Source organism: Pseudovirgaria hyperparasitica, assembly GCF_010093815.1.
Source record: "Pseudovirgaria hyperparasitica strain CBS 121739 unplaced genomic scaffold EJ05scaffold_10, whole genome shotgun sequence".
NCBI classification, from domain to species: Eukaryota; Fungi; Ascomycota; class Dothideomycetes; order Acrospermales; family Acrospermaceae; genus Pseudovirgaria; species Pseudovirgaria hyperparasitica.
This window is the reverse complement of record NW_022985558.1, coordinates 141,766-159,289: the sequence shown is the minus strand read 5'-3', so window position 1 is coordinate 159,289 and position 17,524 is coordinate 141,766. Positions and strand designations below refer to the sequence as shown.

General features: G+C 49.1%; 6 protein-coding genes across 6 annotated transcripts; 4 read left to right on the top strand and 2 right to left on the bottom strand.

Annotated features, from left to right (window-relative positions):
• Positions 1 to 1,081: 1,081 nt before the first annotated feature.
• On the top strand, positions 1,082 to 2,275 carry EJ05DRAFT_538972 (uncharacterized protein). Its single transcript, XM_033749490.1, has 2 exons — positions 1,082 to 1,431; positions 1,484 to 2,275. The coding sequence occupies exons 1-2, from the start codon at positions 1,263 to 1,265 to the stop codon at positions 2,041 to 2,043; spliced, it is 729 nt and encodes a 242-aa protein (XP_033599284.1). The 5' UTR covers positions 1,082 to 1,262; the 3' UTR covers positions 2,044 to 2,275.
• Positions 2,276 to 2,684: 409 nt separating this feature from the next.
• On the bottom strand, positions 2,685 to 5,033 carry EJ05DRAFT_440424 (uncharacterized protein; the record flags this gene model as incomplete). Its single annotated transcript, XM_033741929.1, has 4 exons — positions 2,685 to 3,803; positions 3,850 to 4,703; positions 4,759 to 4,926; positions 4,979 to 5,033. 4 exons carry the CDS (start codon positions 5,031 to 5,033, stop codon positions 2,685 to 2,687), a joined length of 2,196 nt encoding a protein of 731 aa, XP_033599283.1.
• A 390-nt stretch (positions 5,034 to 5,423) lies between these two features.
• On the top strand, positions 5,424 to 9,033 carry EJ05DRAFT_493396 (uncharacterized protein; the record flags this gene model as incomplete). Its single annotated transcript, XM_033746111.1, has 2 exons — positions 5,424 to 5,577; positions 5,648 to 9,033. The coding sequence occupies 2 exons, from the start codon at positions 5,424 to 5,426 to the stop codon at positions 9,031 to 9,033; spliced, it is 3,540 nt and encodes a 1,179-aa protein (XP_033599282.1).
• A 589-nt stretch (positions 9,034 to 9,622) lies between these two features.
• On the top strand, positions 9,623 to 11,562 carry EJ05DRAFT_45058 (putative GABA-specific permease). The gene is made up of 3 exons (XM_033742374.1): positions 9,623 to 9,884; positions 9,939 to 10,173; positions 10,236 to 11,562. Exons 1-3 carry the CDS (start codon positions 9,833 to 9,835, stop codon positions 11,500 to 11,502), a joined length of 1,554 nt encoding a protein of 517 aa, XP_033599281.1. The 5' UTR covers positions 9,623 to 9,832; the 3' UTR covers positions 11,503 to 11,562.
• Positions 11,563 to 11,879: 317 nt separating this feature from the next.
• Positions 11,880 to 13,883, bottom strand: EJ05DRAFT_501381 (HET-domain-containing protein; the record flags this gene model as incomplete). The annotated part of the gene is made up of 2 exons (XM_033747111.1): positions 11,880 to 12,581; positions 12,633 to 13,883. 2 exons carry the CDS (start codon positions 13,881 to 13,883, stop codon positions 11,880 to 11,882), a joined length of 1,953 nt encoding a protein of 650 aa, XP_033599280.1.
• A 2,140-nt stretch (positions 13,884 to 16,023) lies between these two features.
• EJ05DRAFT_45020 (uncharacterized protein) lies at positions 16,024 to 17,299 on the top strand. Its single transcript, XM_033742364.1, has 3 exons — positions 16,024 to 16,046; positions 16,162 to 16,496; positions 16,547 to 17,299. The coding sequence occupies exons 2-3, from the start codon at positions 16,300 to 16,302 to the stop codon at positions 17,256 to 17,258; spliced, it is 909 nt and encodes a 302-aa protein (XP_033599279.1). The 5' UTR covers positions 16,024 to 16,046; positions 16,162 to 16,299; the 3' UTR covers positions 17,259 to 17,299.
• Positions 17,300 to 17,524: the final 225 nt, after the last annotated feature.

Sequence of the window (17,524 nt, the reverse complement as noted above, 5' to 3'; positions counted from 1 at the left end):
ATCAGAACCTTCATTGAAGCGCTCATCGAGATTGCTTTCTTAGTTTGACTTAGCGGGTACAAGGGAACCGTGATCCACGGCAGCGATTGGACGATCTCATCCATGGGCTGAATAATGGACATCTATTGAATGCTAATATATCCTCTTAGGTAGTGCAATTAGCGGTCTTTATCATGGTCGTCGTCGTGCTGGCGACTTCGGCTTGCGTGTGGGTCTTCGACAACGCAGAATCGCATGGTGGCACGGTGCCAGCGCGTGCGGCTCATAGAAGCCCTCGAAGACGTGTTCGGCGGCTTGGCCCGTGGAAACCATGGTGTCAAACTGTCAATGCCTTTTCACGGCGCGAAATCTGCAATAGCGCGATGAGCCTTGAGACCGGTGTCCAAGCTAGTGTCTTTTTGACGTAGGTCTCTAGACGAGTACGAATATGGGATACCAAATATGGTCTTCAGAGGACTATTAAACAATCTTCCTTGAGGAAGCGTGACGGAGAAAGTTATTATGCGCACTGAACTCCCCGGTCCGGAACTTTTCATCCATTGCCGAGCCGTACTCGGCATTTACCGCCACGAAGAACGACTGGACTCAGATTGTCAACAACCTCACGGCTCATGAGCACAAAATATCATTAGCCAAGACATCGACAACACATTGCGCAACCCTACGGACCGTATGCTTCTTAGCCCACCCTGCTCACCAGCCACACGGCGCGTCGAAGAAGATGACCAGAACGCAGAACGCACATGGGCATTGGTTCCACTCGATCCTTGCATTCCCGTTGTCAAAGCACCCACCCGATCTCTACCAGTCGAACTCTGGCATCCTTGACCTATCACAGCTCACAGATTGTGTATCTCTCAGCATTGCTATTTTTGGGTCAGATTGCCGTGCGCTAGCTACGGGAGCTAATGAGCTTGGCCTCATAATCCTGGCAGAAGCATCAGGGGGTGACACTAGCGCTTTAGCCCGGCAAGCGCGTTGATTGGCTTGTGCGCGGCTGGTTATTTTTGCCATCCGTACGCGCTGGGGAAAAACTGGATTTCTGGACGGACCTCGTTTGGCAACCTTGATCTTGTGGAGCAGAGGAGAAAACATATAAGGAATTGTTCCGACCGCTTCGATTGCAGTGTCATACATTCATCATTCCTGTTGCATTGATTGCGCGTTTGCTTTGGGGTTTCTTGTTTTCTATTTACTCTCCTTGCTTCCCTTTTGATCAACCTTCTTCTCCAGATATCCGACAGTATTTGACGCTCTACATCATGCGCTGCTCGAGTATCCTCACCCTTGTTGCTGCTATTCCTCTCGTTGCTGCTCTCCCTGGTGGAAGCTTCAACTTGAACTGGCTGGACTCAATCGCCCGGCGCGGCTCTGACGCTTTACGCACTGGTATGGCTGTGTGTGATCCTTCACAAGCACAATTACCTCAAGGTTAGTCCCGTCTCTCTTTTTCCTCTACGCATAGTTAATCAATTTCCCACAGGCTTTGAAGCCCTCGGTCCCCCTTCAGAAGGCCTTACACTCGCCCATGTCGCCCTAGGTCGTGGCACCCAGAACTACACATGCGATACATCAAACCCATCCTCTGCGCCAAAAGCCGGCGGCGCCATCGCCACATTGTTCAACATGACCTGCGCCGCGGCTCAATCCTCGAATCTAATCCACTGGCTCCCTCGTGTGGCACTCTCCCTCCCAGTCCCCGTCTCCACTCGCGCTGCCGACAACGTTGACATGCTCATGAGCGGCCACCATCTCTTCACTAGCCTCACAACACCTTTCTTCAACCTCGACACCGCAAACCACGAGTTTGGCACCGTCATGTGCGACGGCAAGAACGCGGTCAAGACGCCTGCGCCAGGGGACGCAGCAAAGGGATACAATGGCCTCGGCAGCGTGCCGTGGCTGCGACTAACGGCGGTGGAGGGTAATTACAAGGAGGTGTACCGTGTAGATACCGCGGGTGGTGTTGCACCCAAGACATGTGACGGACAAGCTGCGACGTTTCAGGTCCAATATGCGGCAAATTACTACTTCTACCACTGAGTGGGAAGTGTGGGAAAGGGAGAATTTGGTTCTGACTGTCGATATATTCTTTTATCTTGATGATGCATAGTATGGCGCGGGGGCGTTGAAAGGCGTTGCCATATAATGGAGCTCTGGCTGTGGTTGTACTTGGGTGGCATTCATTGTTGTATCGCCATTGAATGCTCGTTGGACGATGCTACGCATCGAATGATAGTAATATACATGAACAAATGAAATCATTAATAGCGTGACCAATGAGTTCTTTCGTGTTTTTTCGCTACACGCATTGTTCGCGATATTTGTACATTGACAATGAATGGTCGGCTAACTGGCAATATTTACATTCTCAAACGCCCCCCATTGGATCGGATGACCATTCTACTATTTTGGTCCAATAGCTTTCAATTACGCCTTGCAGGGATGTTGAGGGGTTTCAGATTCGTATACCAGCGTCACTCGTTTCATAGCCCAACCACTGACAGTACGAACTTCGGAAGTACATAAGACACGAGTCTGCTGCTGAGCGCTTGCTAATGATACGACTTAATTGTGCCGACAAACAATGATGGCTAGTAAGAGTCTTCACAGATCAAATTTCCCGAAATTGAGCTCACATCCTAGATGGGACATCCACATTATTATACAGAAAACATTCACTGCTATCCCCCTTCTTGGAAACTTTCTTGATGCCACTCCTTGCCAGCCAGATCCTCCTTACCTGACAAGGCGCCGTCTGCGACAGCTTGCATTGCAGCAGCAGTTCCGCTGCTTAAACCACTACTACGTTGTTCAATTTCCACTGTGCTCATCCAGTAAAGCATCATAAAGACCAGGATATGTAATGCCATGCAATAGAAAGCAAAAAGGTTTCGACTCGCACGTGTCGCTAATACCAGCCGCGTAATTCTGAAAACTATCCGTTCAGGTAAGCTCATACGTTTTATAGCGCGGGCGCTTTCTCGTCCACGAAAGGCTGCGAATGGCGAGATAGAAGACTCGTAAGCAGATCGATATCGGTCGGTAGTCAGACCGGACGAGGTGTTGGAGGTCATTTGGATGGCGGAAGGATTTGCATTTGAATATGCTGAGGATGAAGTCGCGCCACGGTTGTATGTCGACACATAACGAGTCTTTTCGTAAAGATTCAGATTGTCTTTCTGTAAGGAGGCGACCTCAGAGCGAAGCGATGACACTGATTGATGGGCCTTGGAAAGCTCAGACTCTAGTTCAGTATTCTTCTTCTTGAAGCGATCGCGCTGAGCAGTGATCATGGGCAATATACCAGAGCCACCACCTACTGGTTCTCCAGCTCGGATTGCATCGAGCGTTGATTTCGGCCCTGAGTTGTCGAACCCAGAGATAATAGACGAAGTTGGGGAGGAGGCCCTACCTCGTCGACTTCCATAGGCTGTGCCAGGGTACCTTGACGTATACGTCCCTGCTACAGACATAGCCGAAGAATCAAAGGCATTGGTAGCTTCCTGTTGAACCTTTTCGAGATCGTTCTCCAGTGTTGCGGTCAGAGCCCTCGACTTTTCCAAGTCCATGTTGGTATTTGAAAGCTCTTCTTGCAGGGTCTCGAGCCTGTTCTGAAGATCCTGATGTGAGACGCGCAGCACAGTAAGCTCATTCGTGAGCTTCTTGTTGCGCGTGAGAAGTAATTGCTCCAGGGTATCTCCCTTGCTCGTGCTTGCGGAGCCATTTGGCTGCTCACTCTGGTCGGATGTTGTGTCAAGATCAGCTTCCTCATCATCATCGCCTGTGGCGAACTCGATCGACTGATACTTATTAGTTTACGCAAGTGCCCGCAGCGGCTTGACGTACCTTTAGGACCTCGAGCTCTTGTTTGACGTTCTCATAGTCACCCCACTTCTGCACTTTATCTTTTAAAGAGTCGCGATCTTTCTTGAGAGTCGTAATCTCTCGCTCTAGTGTTCTAATCTCGCCTTCAATTCTTCTGTTTTCGGACTCCTTCTCAAGGCGGGTAGTTCCAAGCTTGCGCAGCAAGATCTGGTTCTCGGATTGCAACCGCTGGTAAACCGGGTCATCTTCAACAGCCTCAGGTCGGGTACGGTGTGACTGTGAAGCAGATTGGGCTAGTTCCAGGCGTAGCTGCTCATTCCTTGCCTCTACGTCCGCTAATCGCAGATTTGTTCTCTCTAGCTCCGAGCTGACAACTTCCAATTCAGCGGCGGTTGCACTACTTCGGGCACCTTCATTCTCTGCCTCTTCGCCTCTGTCAAGCCGCTGGGAGACTTCGTAGCTAGCTTTGATTTCTTTTAGGAGTCTATCCTGGCTCTCTAACTTGTCTTCTAAGCTCTTTACTTTTGCATCGCAGTTGTCTTGTTTCTCGCCCAAGACCGCTGACCATGTAGACTCGATCTCCTTTACTTCTGAATCACGAGTCTCTTCCAAAGCCTGCCTTGTGGTACGTTCCTCCTGTAGCTTCACCTCCGTTTCCTCAAGCTGTGTCGATAGAGCCTTCACATTTTTGTGTAGCTCCTGATTTTCTTTCTCGAGCCTTGGAACGGTATCAATAGATGTGACTAGTGATTCAACCGAGGCTTCGAGGAGTGGGTATGGATCAGGGGCTTCAGACAAGGGAGTGTACACCTGGAAGAACGCAGTTGATATGCTTTTGGATTGGTTCGAGATCAGGTCAATGAACGTCTGATATGCTGAGACCAGTCAGCTAGTCTCCCATAAAGCTGTATTGAATCGGTCAGGCCATACATTTCAGTAGTCCTTTGATCTCAGCCAGTTTGCCGGCATCGTCAAGTTTCCTAAATTCCTTCGTCTTTTGGGCAAGATCCTTCCGTTGTGTCAAAGTATCACGCTGATTCGCATTCAGATCATAGGCAGCAGTATCAAGGGTGGGAACCAAGGTAGTCAGATCGATGTCTAATCAACACAGGTCAGCTTTGGTGTCGTAGATTTACGTTGTAGTACGTACTGCGCCACGCTGCGATAGCCTTCTGGAATTTATTTTCTTCATCCCCGGGAGACATTCCGGGTCTTGATGATGCAGCTGTTGTTGTGGCCCCATTTGCAGCTTCGTCTTGTGAGGTTCTTGCCGCGTCTTTGTCCATGTTGGTGCCCTTGGTATTTGGATGGCGCGTTGGCATGAAACCCTGGTCTATGGCGTAAAGTACACAGATTGCAACATCATTGACCTACAGTTTCAGCGGGTTGCAATGGCCTGCTCAATGCTTTGCGCTTCAAGTTCTGCTTGCGCAGCTATGAATCCATCGAAGAGGACACTCCTCGCTATGGATGGGTGGCTTAGACGGGGCGGAAGTGCTCGGACCACCCGCTCCTCAAGCCTCAAAGTGTGTTGGGCACCTCGTACATCTCCTAACTTTTACGACCAGCCACGACCATGCTATGCCTGGTGAGCTATGGCAAGTTCACCGGCGCGACAGAGCTTAGTTCATGATGTTATACATAGGCATGAAGACGGCACCTTCGTCTTGCGCAAGCTCATATCTGACGTCCCGCTCTCCGCAGATGGGCAGACGTCAGACATCAGAATCACCTGCGTAGAAGTTTACAGTGAGTCGCAACCATGGAACTGCAGTCATAAGAGATATCAGTCAAGTATCAAAACTGATCCTTCTTGCAGACGAGAATCTGTATATTGGCACATCCGCTGCAGAAATCCTTCATTTCGTCCTTATCCCGGCCGAACCCGATGATGCCTCAGATGAACCCACGCCGATGCTGGCTTCAAGGCAACAGCCAGCCTATGCACAAGACCTGAAAGCCGGTATACAACAGATTCTTCTTCTTCCGAAGGTCAATAAAGCCTGCATAATCTGTAACAACACATTGACATTCTACTCACTTCCCGAACTGAGTCCCGCATTCCCAAGCACCAAACCCATCGCCTGTACACATGTCGGAGGCGTAGATCAAAATCTCGAAGAAGATGATGAGGATAACGAAGATAGTATGGCCATTCTTATGGCCCAGAAAAACAACCTGCGCATGGTCAGAGTGACTGAAGAAGGCCCGAGGAGTAAGAAAAGCGTCCAGTACGGCGGTTGCTTGGTAACAAGAAGGCGTGGTGACATCGCCTGCGCAGCAGATCAACACTCCTATGCCTTGCTAGATGTTGATCAGCAACAGAAGGTTCCACTATTTCCTATATCGACACTGGACGAGGAAGCTAGTGGAATTGTCGCCGGCCCAACTCAGGATATTTCGACAAGCTCAGGGCACCATACGCCATCGAAGAGCATGGCATCTACCCAAGGGTTACCAGCCCGGGGACAGCCTGAAGGTCGAACTCATGGCCGAAGCACAAGTCTGGGCATTTTTGGAGACCAACGGAAATTAGAAAGCCCGCGGCCAGGGAGTCAGTCGAGATATGCTTTCGATGCGCCCGACTTTTTTTCAAGATCCCGCTCGCCATTTCCAGTACCAACCCCAGACGATAGATCACCAGAAAGAGGTGCGACTCCGGCCCCCGGTCCAGAGGGATCAGATAAGCCTCTTCCAGCACGCCCGGTAGAACATCATCCAGAGTCAGAGCCTATATCAGTCACACCCCCCGAGCCGTTGAAGAAGTTCGTCCCATTGATGCCTCACATCATCTCACCGACACCAAATGAGTTTCTCCTCACTACTGGAACAACTCCTGAGGATAGAGGCGTAGGGTCGTTCGTCAATCTTGATGGTGATCCCTCACGTGGTACAATGGAATTCAGCTCTTACCCAATTAGTATTATTTCGGATGGCAGAGGCATTGATCCTAGTAGTTCTATGGGCCCAGGCGAGACACCTGAAGAAGGTTATGTCCTGGCCATGGTGTACTTGTTCAAAGATGAACAGCACAAAGTCTGTGTTGAAGTACAACGCTGGGACACGGAACCAGGAGAAAGCGCATCCCTGAAAGAATGGATCGACATTTCAACGGTCAATGACACCTCACATCCAAATATATCAGCAGGCATGTCAAGTATGGTTGTCAAGACGGGCCTGATTTTACCAGAGCTGGGACAGAAACTGACACCTAGGCAAATGGATCTGCGTGGATTGACCAGTGAAAAGCTGGTACCGGTGCGGTCGTCATCGCTCAAGTCAGATGACCAGGGTGCAAAGCAGTATGCTGAGCGATTATCTCAATGGCAGGCTCGGAGTGTGCTCTGGTCTAGTAATAATGTATGGTGGATCGTCAGAAACCCAATGATCCTGAAACTCGATGCTAGGCTCTACAACGCGCAACACTCAGAAACTGCTGACTCAAAGATGGTGCCCAACCGAGAGCAGATCGAACTTTTACTAAACGATCTGCACGGGCTTCAGGGCTGGACTGAAGTCGACTATCTGGGTCTTGGATATATTCGACAGAAAGCATCTTTGTTATTGTTCATGGACCTCATAATTCGCACAATCTCAGACGTCCTAGTCTTTGAAAAGGACAAAAGATCGACCGAAGAAGCCTTGATTCAAGGCGAGGTTGACCCCCGTATCATTCTCGCTCTGTTGCCACAATTTAAAGACGAGGTAGTGCAAGGGCCAAGCGGAATCTCGATACTAGGAGGTCTCAAGAGTACCATTGAAGCCTTTCTAGGGCAGTATGATGTCACGAAGATCTCCCGAGACCCCAAAAGCCCTTTTGGTGACAATTTACTTCAGCTCATAAGACGCTATCTGGGTCTATGGAGGCAGAAGAAAGGCATGGCCAGTATTGCAGACGATAAGGAAGTTTTCCAGACCGTGGACGCTGCTCTCCTGCACATTTTGCTTCTCTTGGATAGACACAGCACACATGGTCCATCCACCAATGCAAATTTGCGGAAAGAGCTTAATAGCTTACTCGACGGTGGTGTAGATTGTTTCGAACGGGCTGTGGAGCTACTTGAACAATATCAGCGCCTTTTCCTGCTCAGTCGGCTTTACATGAGTAAGAGATTGGTAGGCAAAGTACTCGAGACATGGAGACGTATTCTCGAAGGCGAGAACGATGAAGGTGGAGAGTTTGCTGATGGAGAAATTCGAATGCGGAAGCATCTAGCTGAAGTCCGCGATCCGGCACTTATGGAAGAATACGGAACGTGGCTAGCGAACCGAAACCCGAAGCTCGGGGTGGAGCTATTCGCCGATGACAATGCGAGAGTAAAGTTCGAGCCTGCGCGTGCGGTTGAGATACTCAAAGCCAGGGCTCCGGGTGCAGTGAAAGAGTACCTTGAGTACCTCGTGTTCGGGAAAAAACTCTCGAAGTACGCCAATGACCTTATCGGCTTCTACTTGGACTCGGTGATTGAGCAGCTCTCATCCTCACCCGAAACACGGACCATTCTCCTCCAGACCTATGAGACATATAGAGCCCTTCGTCCCCACAAACCCACATATCGACAATTTATTACAGAAAACTCGCTGGGTGTGGAGTGGTGGGACAATCGATTGCGCCTTCTACAACTACTCGGCAGCGCCACAGGCTCTGCTGTTGCAGACTACGATGTTGTAAATGTTATGTCTCGACTGAAAGCCTACGAGAACGAGCTAGTACCGGAGATGATTGTTCTCTCGGGTCGACAAGGAGAGCACGACTCGGCCATCCGCCTGCTTACCCACGGCCTTGGCGACTTCGATACCGCAGTGAACTATTGTCTTCTCGGAGGGTCATCCATCTTCCGACCCTCACTAGGATATGTACCTGACAATGCCATGCCATCTCGGGAGGAGCAGGGCCGATTGTTTAAGGTCCTACTCGCAGAGTTCCTAAAAATCGAGGATCTTGGGGAACGTATTGAACGCACAGGCGAACTGCTCGAAAGATTTGGTGGCTGGTTCGATGTCATGGATGTCCTGAGCCAGGTGCCGGACGAATGGTCCGTGGAAATATTTGGGGGCTTCCTTGTCAGTGCACTACGAGAATTAGTGCGAGATAGACACGAGAGCGAAGTTGTTAAGGCACTCAACGGGGCGGTCAATCTAAGGTCAAGTGCTGATCTGATAGAAAAGACCGAAGCGGAGAAACCTACTCTGGAAACGGTGAAGTGATTAGATGATACTCTGGCTTGAGACAGTATCATATGATCACCAGTTCTGGAACATATGATCACCAGTTCTGGAATTGATCTGATGTCTTTGAGGTGCAACGTGAAGCCCTGGTCAGGACTACCAGAACTGGGTGAAAGGTGGGTCGGGTCTTAGCCTTATGGAGAAGCGGGCAATCAACAGATGAAAGCTCCACGATGACGACTACGATTTGCAGGTGACTCGGGTAGCTAGCATGTGGACTTTCATTCCTCGTCGACCCGCCGCCGAAGCCAACACAGTTGACGTTTTCGCTGTTGCTGTTAAGCTAGTACACGAAGCCCAGCTCGTTTGATGTATACCCTTTTCACAGCATCCAAGTAGACCATGGCTTTCTCCCATCTGACAAGCGTGAAGACGCGAATGTTTATCAATTAGTCGGTAATCCAATACTCATCGAGGTTGAGTGAATTCTTTCCCGCCATTACGGGAAGACAAGATGCGGTCTGAGCATTGCGTCTTTTTTCACTCGTCCGTGACATGCTTTGAAACCTCACGACTAGATATGTACTACTTAGCTTGCTCTACTAATTAGCTTCCGCATCTCATCGCCGAGCCTTACTCCATCCAAGTGACGCAATCTCTCCATTAGTCTGTTGTACTTTGAGTCATGACTGAGAAGGTGTATCGAGATATCGAGGGCCAGAAAGCCTCCGTGGTCTCAATGCCTGTGAACAAAGGTCTGATCAGTGACGGCGATACTGTTGTGCTTGGTAAGATTACGACTAGTAGTAATGGACACTTCTGACGCTGAAAAGCTGGTATGGGGTACAAGCAAGAGCTTCGACGCAACTTCAAAATGATAGAGGTCTTCGGTATGTGATTGAAGAGTCCGACACTTCTTGTCAGATCCGCTGAAGAATCCATAGGTATTGCGTTCTCCATTATGGGTCTTGTGCCGTCCATCGCAAGCACCTTGTCCTACTCAATTTCAGCCGGGCCTGTAGGACTCGTCTGGGTGTGTCGTTCACGATCCAGACGCCAGATATTTCGACTGCTTACATCCTCCCAGGGCTGGTTTCTCTCAAGTATGTTCATCTTCGTTGTCGGCCTCGCAATGGCAGATCTCGGCTCTGCTATGCCAACCGCAGGTGGTCTTTACTGGTGCGCTCCTTCTATTTTCTCCTGAAACCCTTCTTCAAGATACACATCTAATCGTACATCAGGTGGACTCACTACTTCGCATCCCCCAAGACCCGCAACCCCCTTTCCTTTCTCGTCGGCTACAGCAATACTCTTGGTCTGATTGGCGGCCTATGTTCCGTTGAGTACGGCTTTGCTCTCATGTTCCTGTCCGTCATCGTCATTGCGCGCGACGGTGAGTGGGTGCCGTCTAACTCCACTGTTTATGCGGTTTTTACGGTCTGCATACTCTGTCACGCTATCCTTGCGTCCACGCTTTCCAAAGTCATGGGTAAACTGCAGACCGTATTTGTGGTTGTAAACTTCGCCTTGATATTGGCCACAATTGTTGTGCTGCCGGTCGGGAGATGGAGTGAGAGGAATGCCGCAAAGTGGGTTTTCACGCATACTGATAATCTGACAAGTTGGCCAAGTGGATGGGCATTTATGTTGAGTTGGATGAGTCCGATTTGGACGATTGGCGCGTTTGACAGCTGTGTGCATATCAGTGAGGAAGCATCAAATGCACCCAAAGCCGTGCCATACGGGATTCTCATGTCAATTGGATGCTGTTGGCTGTTTGGTTGGATCTTGTGCATTGTGATTGCGACATGCATGAGCCAGGACCTTGTCTCGGTTGTTGGAACGAGCTATGGGCAGCCAATGGCGCAGATCTACTACGATGCGCTTGGGAAGAGGGGGGCAATGGGAATGATGAGCTTCCTAATGATTGTGCAGTTTCTAATGGGGTTGAGTATTCTCGTCGCTGCATCAAGACAGAGTTGGGCATTTTCGAGAGATGGTGCATTACCATTCAGTTCGTTCTTCAGGCCGATCTCGACGCGATTGGGATACATTCCACTAAGGACGGTCTGGGGATGTGCGATTGCAGGGCTGGTTCTTGGCCTGATCTGCTTGATTGCACCAGTTGCTGCGTCGGCGCTATTCAGTCTTTGCGTCTCCGGGAATAATCTTGCCTGGGGCCTGCCGATATTCTGCAGGCTTGTTTGGGGACAGCAGAAGTTTAGGCCAGGCTTTTTCCATACTGGTAGGTTCAGTAACGCGATTGGATGGACTGCGATCGTGTTTCTGATTTTTGGAATTTGTCTGAGCATGTTCCCGGTGGGAAGCCCAAATCCGGAACCAGCGAGCATGAATTATGCAGTGGTGGTGAATTCGGCGGTATGGGGTGGAAGCCTTGCATACTATTTTTTGAGCGCAAGGAAATGGTTCACAGGACCAAAGACTACGTTGGATGTGGCAGTTGCGTCGGATAGCGATGAAACACGAGAGACAGACGCAAAAGAATAGGTTTAGGCAGAGAGAAAGGAAATGAAGACTTCTGAAGGCTTTTCGTAGGAGCCGAGAATACAGCAAAGCTCATTCAAGGGGCAAAGTCTTTGTGCAGTGATGGAACTTCTGGGCTGCCATCATGACCCTAGTCTTGACATGCTCTTTGAGCTCGTATTATGTGCAAGGCTACGGCACGTACCAGCCATTATGGAATACGTTACGCCCGTAATAAGCCTAGCAGTGACGCTTGAGATGAACGAGTCTAATGGACTGGTTTCGAAATCGATCAGTGAACTATGTGTTGGAAACTTCCGAAGAGCGAATTGTAACTTTGCATCTATCTTCCAACTTTTCCTCATTCTTGGTCATGTTATCAAACACCAGAGAACCAATCTTCAAGCTTCTCGAGGCTTGAATTCGGCTTTGGTCGAAATACCGGCCGTTATAAGTTGCAGTAAGTGGAAGTTGAGGTCTACGTACAGTAGATCAGTGCTCTTACCCATCATCTGAGCAGGACTTTCAGGGGCAGCAGACAATTCTGCATTGACCTTACTTGCTACATCTGCTCGTCCGATCAGAGTATACGACTTGCCAATGGTTGATGGTAAGCTCTCTGACTTTTTCCTTTTTCTAGCTGAAAGACGCCTCATCACGAGTGCCGCATTACAATTGATGAACCGGACAATGACATCGCCAACTTTCGCTGATCGGGGTGCTAGACCGATGAAATTATTGGTGCCCAAACAGATTCTCGGCTCCTCATCGAGTCCTTGTGCGGGACTACTTCTCGTGTCATTCCCACAATCGATTGGATTTTCCTCTTTCCATGGCCAAGCTAGTACTCGAGGACTGGAAATATCCCTTATTCTTCCAAGATCGTCGTCAGTGTATTCACATATCTTCGACATATATCCTCGATCCTTCTCTCGGAGAGTGACGAGATCCCATCTGTGCATCTCACGCTGAAGTCGTGTCCAGCTTCCATGCCAGGCCTGTTGCGCACTAAAAGAGCCAAAAAGAGAGGAATGCGAAGTGTCTATATGAGCAATTGTGCTGCATACAAATCCAAGGACTCGGATATTTAATGGGGCATGAATCTTTCAGAATCATGAGCTATAGGACCAGTCTCCAGCATGAAGATTACTTACAAGGTCTTGGGATATTGAAGTACCCCCTGTTCTGAGTTCCTCTTCAACTTTTCCATTCAGAGCTGCTTGCACCACACCAGCGAATCTGACAAGACTCATATGACGTTCTGCCTTTGGGTTCGAGTAATAACGACTTCCCCCGGGGCCTTGTGCCAATCTGTGATGTATAACATCTTTCCAGATATCGAAGAAAGATCGCGTATAGTCGATCTGAATTGTCATATCGCCAGGATCATCCCACCCATCCGGATCGGGGGTGCTTTCGCTTGGTGTCTTGCGCGTAGTATGGGGCTGTGCAGACGACTTTGTATCATTGGCAAGGCCCATGAGGCCATATACTCTATCCCGTGGTTCCGAGCATGAACATTTAGAGAATCGCTCTACCAGTTGCTCCAATTGCATGTCTTCACTGAAACGTTGATTTCGAGCTGTGATACAATCTAGCATCGTTGCAAAGACATTTACTTGATCAACCTTTATGATCGACTTGGAATGCTCTTTCAGCACCTGTGCTGATCTCATCGATGCCCAAGCTTTGATATGTTCAAAGCTCCAAATCTTTGCTCCGTACACGAATACCACGTCCGCAGCCAGACACATCTCCTGTACGATCCATAGCCTGGTCCAGTATGCACTTTCGGCGATGCGTGTGAGCTCATTATGATCCGGTTCCGCAGACCACATAAATCGTTTCGCATTTCCAGCAATTACGTCCGAGAACGCACGTGTCTGTCCGCTGGACCATTCTCTGGCTGAGATTTGCCAGTCCGACGTTGGAAACCCTATCCAAGCAGCTACTTTCACGGCTCGCGTGTATATGAAAGACATCATAGCAACCTGCGCGTTTACCTCCGCAACATCGCCCTGATTGATACAAACTGCATCGACCCAGAGCGATAAAGGCTGGGTCGCAGACCGAAGATGGCGCAACGCAATATTCACGTTATTTTGAACGGGAACATCCATTCCATTGATAGTTATCGTACCCAGTTCCACATATTCGACTCTATGAGCCAAGTTCCAATGGCGTCCTTGTATTGAGACTTTAAGTTTTCTAAACGCACTGAAGCTCTCACTGTGAGAATCACCCCAAGTATAGGAAAGAGCAGCATATTTCGGGCGCTCGCTGAAGGCTGCGACTCTCAGTTCACAGTTCAATGGAGCCGGGAATTGTTCTGGTTTGACAGTGAGAATGCGAATTGCATCTACACCTTTTGGTAGTGGACGATAGACCGAGTCTTGGCTGGCCATGATGGTGCAAGAAGGGGTGCAGCTTATGTCCTGTATTGATGGGAATCTTCCCTAGCGTTGCTCATGATAACATAGAAATTGGCGGCTTCTGCGTTGCGTGGTTCGTTGTGGAAGGAAAAGAGGTTGAGCTTCAGCTGGCGCCTACCTATGCTGTCAAGCCACCGCCAAGTATGGCGACTGTGTATTGGATTCCACAGGTGGATGTTCAACTCTCTGCCAAGACCTTCGGAAGTCTGTCTCAAGATGTCTATATTTGTTTGTATTCCGTACAACAAGTCCGCGACAACTATCAATGTTTTCAAGATGAGTCTTCCATTCCAATGGCGGCTCCAGGCGCGTAACAGGCGCTGCTTTCTACAGGCATGGGTCAACAAATCGAGAATGTTCTATTAAGATTACTGGGGAGTCGTGATGCTGTAGTTACTTGCAACTAGATCTACATGTGCTGGACGTTCGAATCTAACATAAGTTTTGCCGGGGTCAGTCTTACACAGCTCCAATGTATTAGAACGACGACACCGCACAAGCTTTGACACAAACCCACGGAATACATATCGTCATACCTAACATCGTTTCCACGTCCAGTACCCTTATCAGTGGCTATCTTAAAAGCTGTTAACCCCTGCACCGGGACCTGTGAAACAGTGAAACTCATCAACCAACAATGTCCAACATTGCAGCACTTCAGAGAACAGATTGTAATACGCAGCGAGACCAAGCAACATCGTGACTATTTCATTGCTCAAGGTAGGTGCACGTGTAGGTGCTCGTAGGGTTGGTGTCCAGGTTCGTATTGATGCGATGACAACTCAGGAGAGCGAAAATGCGATACATGACCTCGAGAGCTTCCGAGTTTTTTAGCCAAAACTGTCTTCGAGATTGCTTGACGTGTAGAGGCAAAATGAGCTGGTAGAATGGCATGATGATGCACGACTTGGTGCGCGGGCCGAGATGGTGCTCTTAGTGTTGACATGATAGTAGAGAAGGTACCGACTGGAAATGGCACGAGTATCCTAGTAATGCAAACTTTCTCTGTCTTTCTCTTGTAGCTCGAATTTTACGTACGTTGTATTACGTTGTTCGTCTTTCTTAATCTTGTTGCTTTCACAGTCTTGTTCGTTCTGTTGCTCTCACAGTCGTGTTCGTTCTATCTCGCGTGTGTGACTCGGTACCCCCTTGAGCATTGATCCATGGATTAGTACGATTTACGGTACATAACGCAATCCCACCTCTTCCGCAAATATGCTACTCTCAAGACTTTCCTAAGCCGTGTTAACGAGCCTCAGTGTATCTGTATGAGATTGTACAAAATGTATATCATGCAGTATGATATAAGTGTATCCTACCGATTACAGTCAACTGCTAGTCGGTAGCTGTGCTGGCACTTTCAGCGCCGAATCCGGATGTCTTTCCGCCATCGAGGCCCTGTCGTCTCTGGCGGAAAGACATTCGGCGCCAAGGCCAAAACAAGAACAAGACTACTAGTAAGGACAATGTTGATGTAAAAATATTGTCTTCCAACAACAAGTTGAGAACGACCAAGTCTTCCAGAATAGTAACGCGGTGCAGTAAATCAAGCAGAAAGTCCAGCAGGGCCCCGTGTTGAATGGCGACAATGGATCATGGATGATCGCCGGCGTGGATACTTGCGAAGACGAAATTACCGCAAGACAAAGAAGGAAGACGCGATCGTTATGTTGATCGTTCAGCGGGTCACGGTGGCCAACATCTATGACAACCAGGTCTAATATTCGTGTCCATTGATCGGGTTATGGTTGTTGACAGCCCATTCATGTGAGGGACTCAGACTCGGACTCGGACTTCTGCTGCCCGTAATTACTCGTAGCTGGGCTGGGACCGGAGACTCGGCAAGCTTCCTTATGTCGGCATCTTGCACACCGGGCTCAACAGAGTTTAGACGGGAGTCCTTAGACGCCTCCATACGCGGGCTAATTACCTCCTCTGGCCAGCGCAGCATAGAATCGCATCTATTCAGACGTCCTCCGACCTGCGCAATGCGAGAAGCTATCAGCCTCGCTCGCTGAACACCTCCGCGTTCAATCCTTGGATTTCACCTGGTGGTAGCTATGCATTTGGCAAGTCAAGTTCTTGAAGAATCGGGCCGAACTACCTAAGTGAAGATGTTAGTGTCGAACAACAGGAGTACGTTCTACCACAGGTCCGGGGTTTGACAGTGCTGATATTATAGTAGTACGCATCAAGCCTGTACGCGATAGATGCAAGAATCAGATCTAGCGCACTGCTAACTCCTCTTAAGACGCGCATTATTCTCTCCATAACGATACTCGTATCCTTCATATTCATTCTGAGCAAAAGTCTTCACCACCATGCGCCTCTGCCAGAGCTGTTCCCAAGAGATCGCCCTGGGGCAAAGTTGAAGATTGGCAAGGCCTCGATGCTTTATGGGCCATACAACGAGATGTACGAACGCGCTATCGAGAGCCATACGCCCCATAATGAGTTACACGGCTACGACATGTTCGTTTTGCGCCATCAGATCACCGAAGGGTATTGGAATAAGCTCTTGCATCTGCAAACAATTATAGCAAATGAGCTCCAAAAAGACCTTGAGGGACGACTTGACTGGATCTGGTATGTGACGATCCTCAGCTGCGCTGTCATGCTAATAGTGCTTTGGACAGGTGGGTCGACCCAGCCATAATTATAATTAATCCTGCAATTCCTTTGGATATATTTCTTCCTCCTCCCCACGAGCAATTTGCGCAAACATCTTTCCTCGCGACACATACACAAGGCGCCCTGAACACCACTTCATTCTTCATAAAGGTCTCTCCTTGGTCAATCAGATTCCTGGTCAAGGCTATGGCAACTCCATTCACAGATACGAACATGGATCTACTAGCGAACATTGACGCCCAAGCCATGGCAACAGCGCTCAATGATACTGGCTTTCGAGACTCGGTTTTTTACCAGAATATCGAGTGGTACAACAACAAGATTGGCGACGATCTTGTCTTTCACGGCGATCTCGGGTCGCTGTGTATAGTATTCCCGCCAGAGCTTGAGGGTGCTCGATGGAAGGCTATGTCAGATTCTTTCGGTATCATTGAGTGGAACAAAGACAAGCTACCGGTGCCGTTATCGCACACAGGATATATGGGTGCGATGGATCACTATTGGGGCCAGATTATGGATGCTAGAATCAGATTGCATGAGGCAGAGACGATGATAGCAAGGCTGGGTGTGGATAACGCTCCTGAAGAGCTCAAGAAGGCTGTTGGTGGAATGAAGGATGCCATATCTTTTCAGCCTGATCGTGACGAGGCCATGCGCGAAGCTATCGAGAGGATGAAGTGGCATATGAATCTGGTAAAGCCTCCCAAAGGCCAATGACACTTCCAGTGTAACAGTACGAAGTGTTCCGAGTTCTCTGGCGTTCAGGATATTACATGGGTACTCCACACGACAACGTTATTCAAGCACTCGTGATGTCGAAACATAGTCTGAAGACGGCCCAATGCTTACTACATGTGTATATGTAACAATTCAATGTTATACAGATATGCGGTCGATCTCGCACGAGCAAGGCCGCAAGCATCCCCCTGCTCGACTTGCAAAGTACTTTCCCTGCCAAGACCGACGTCATCATGCGACCACTG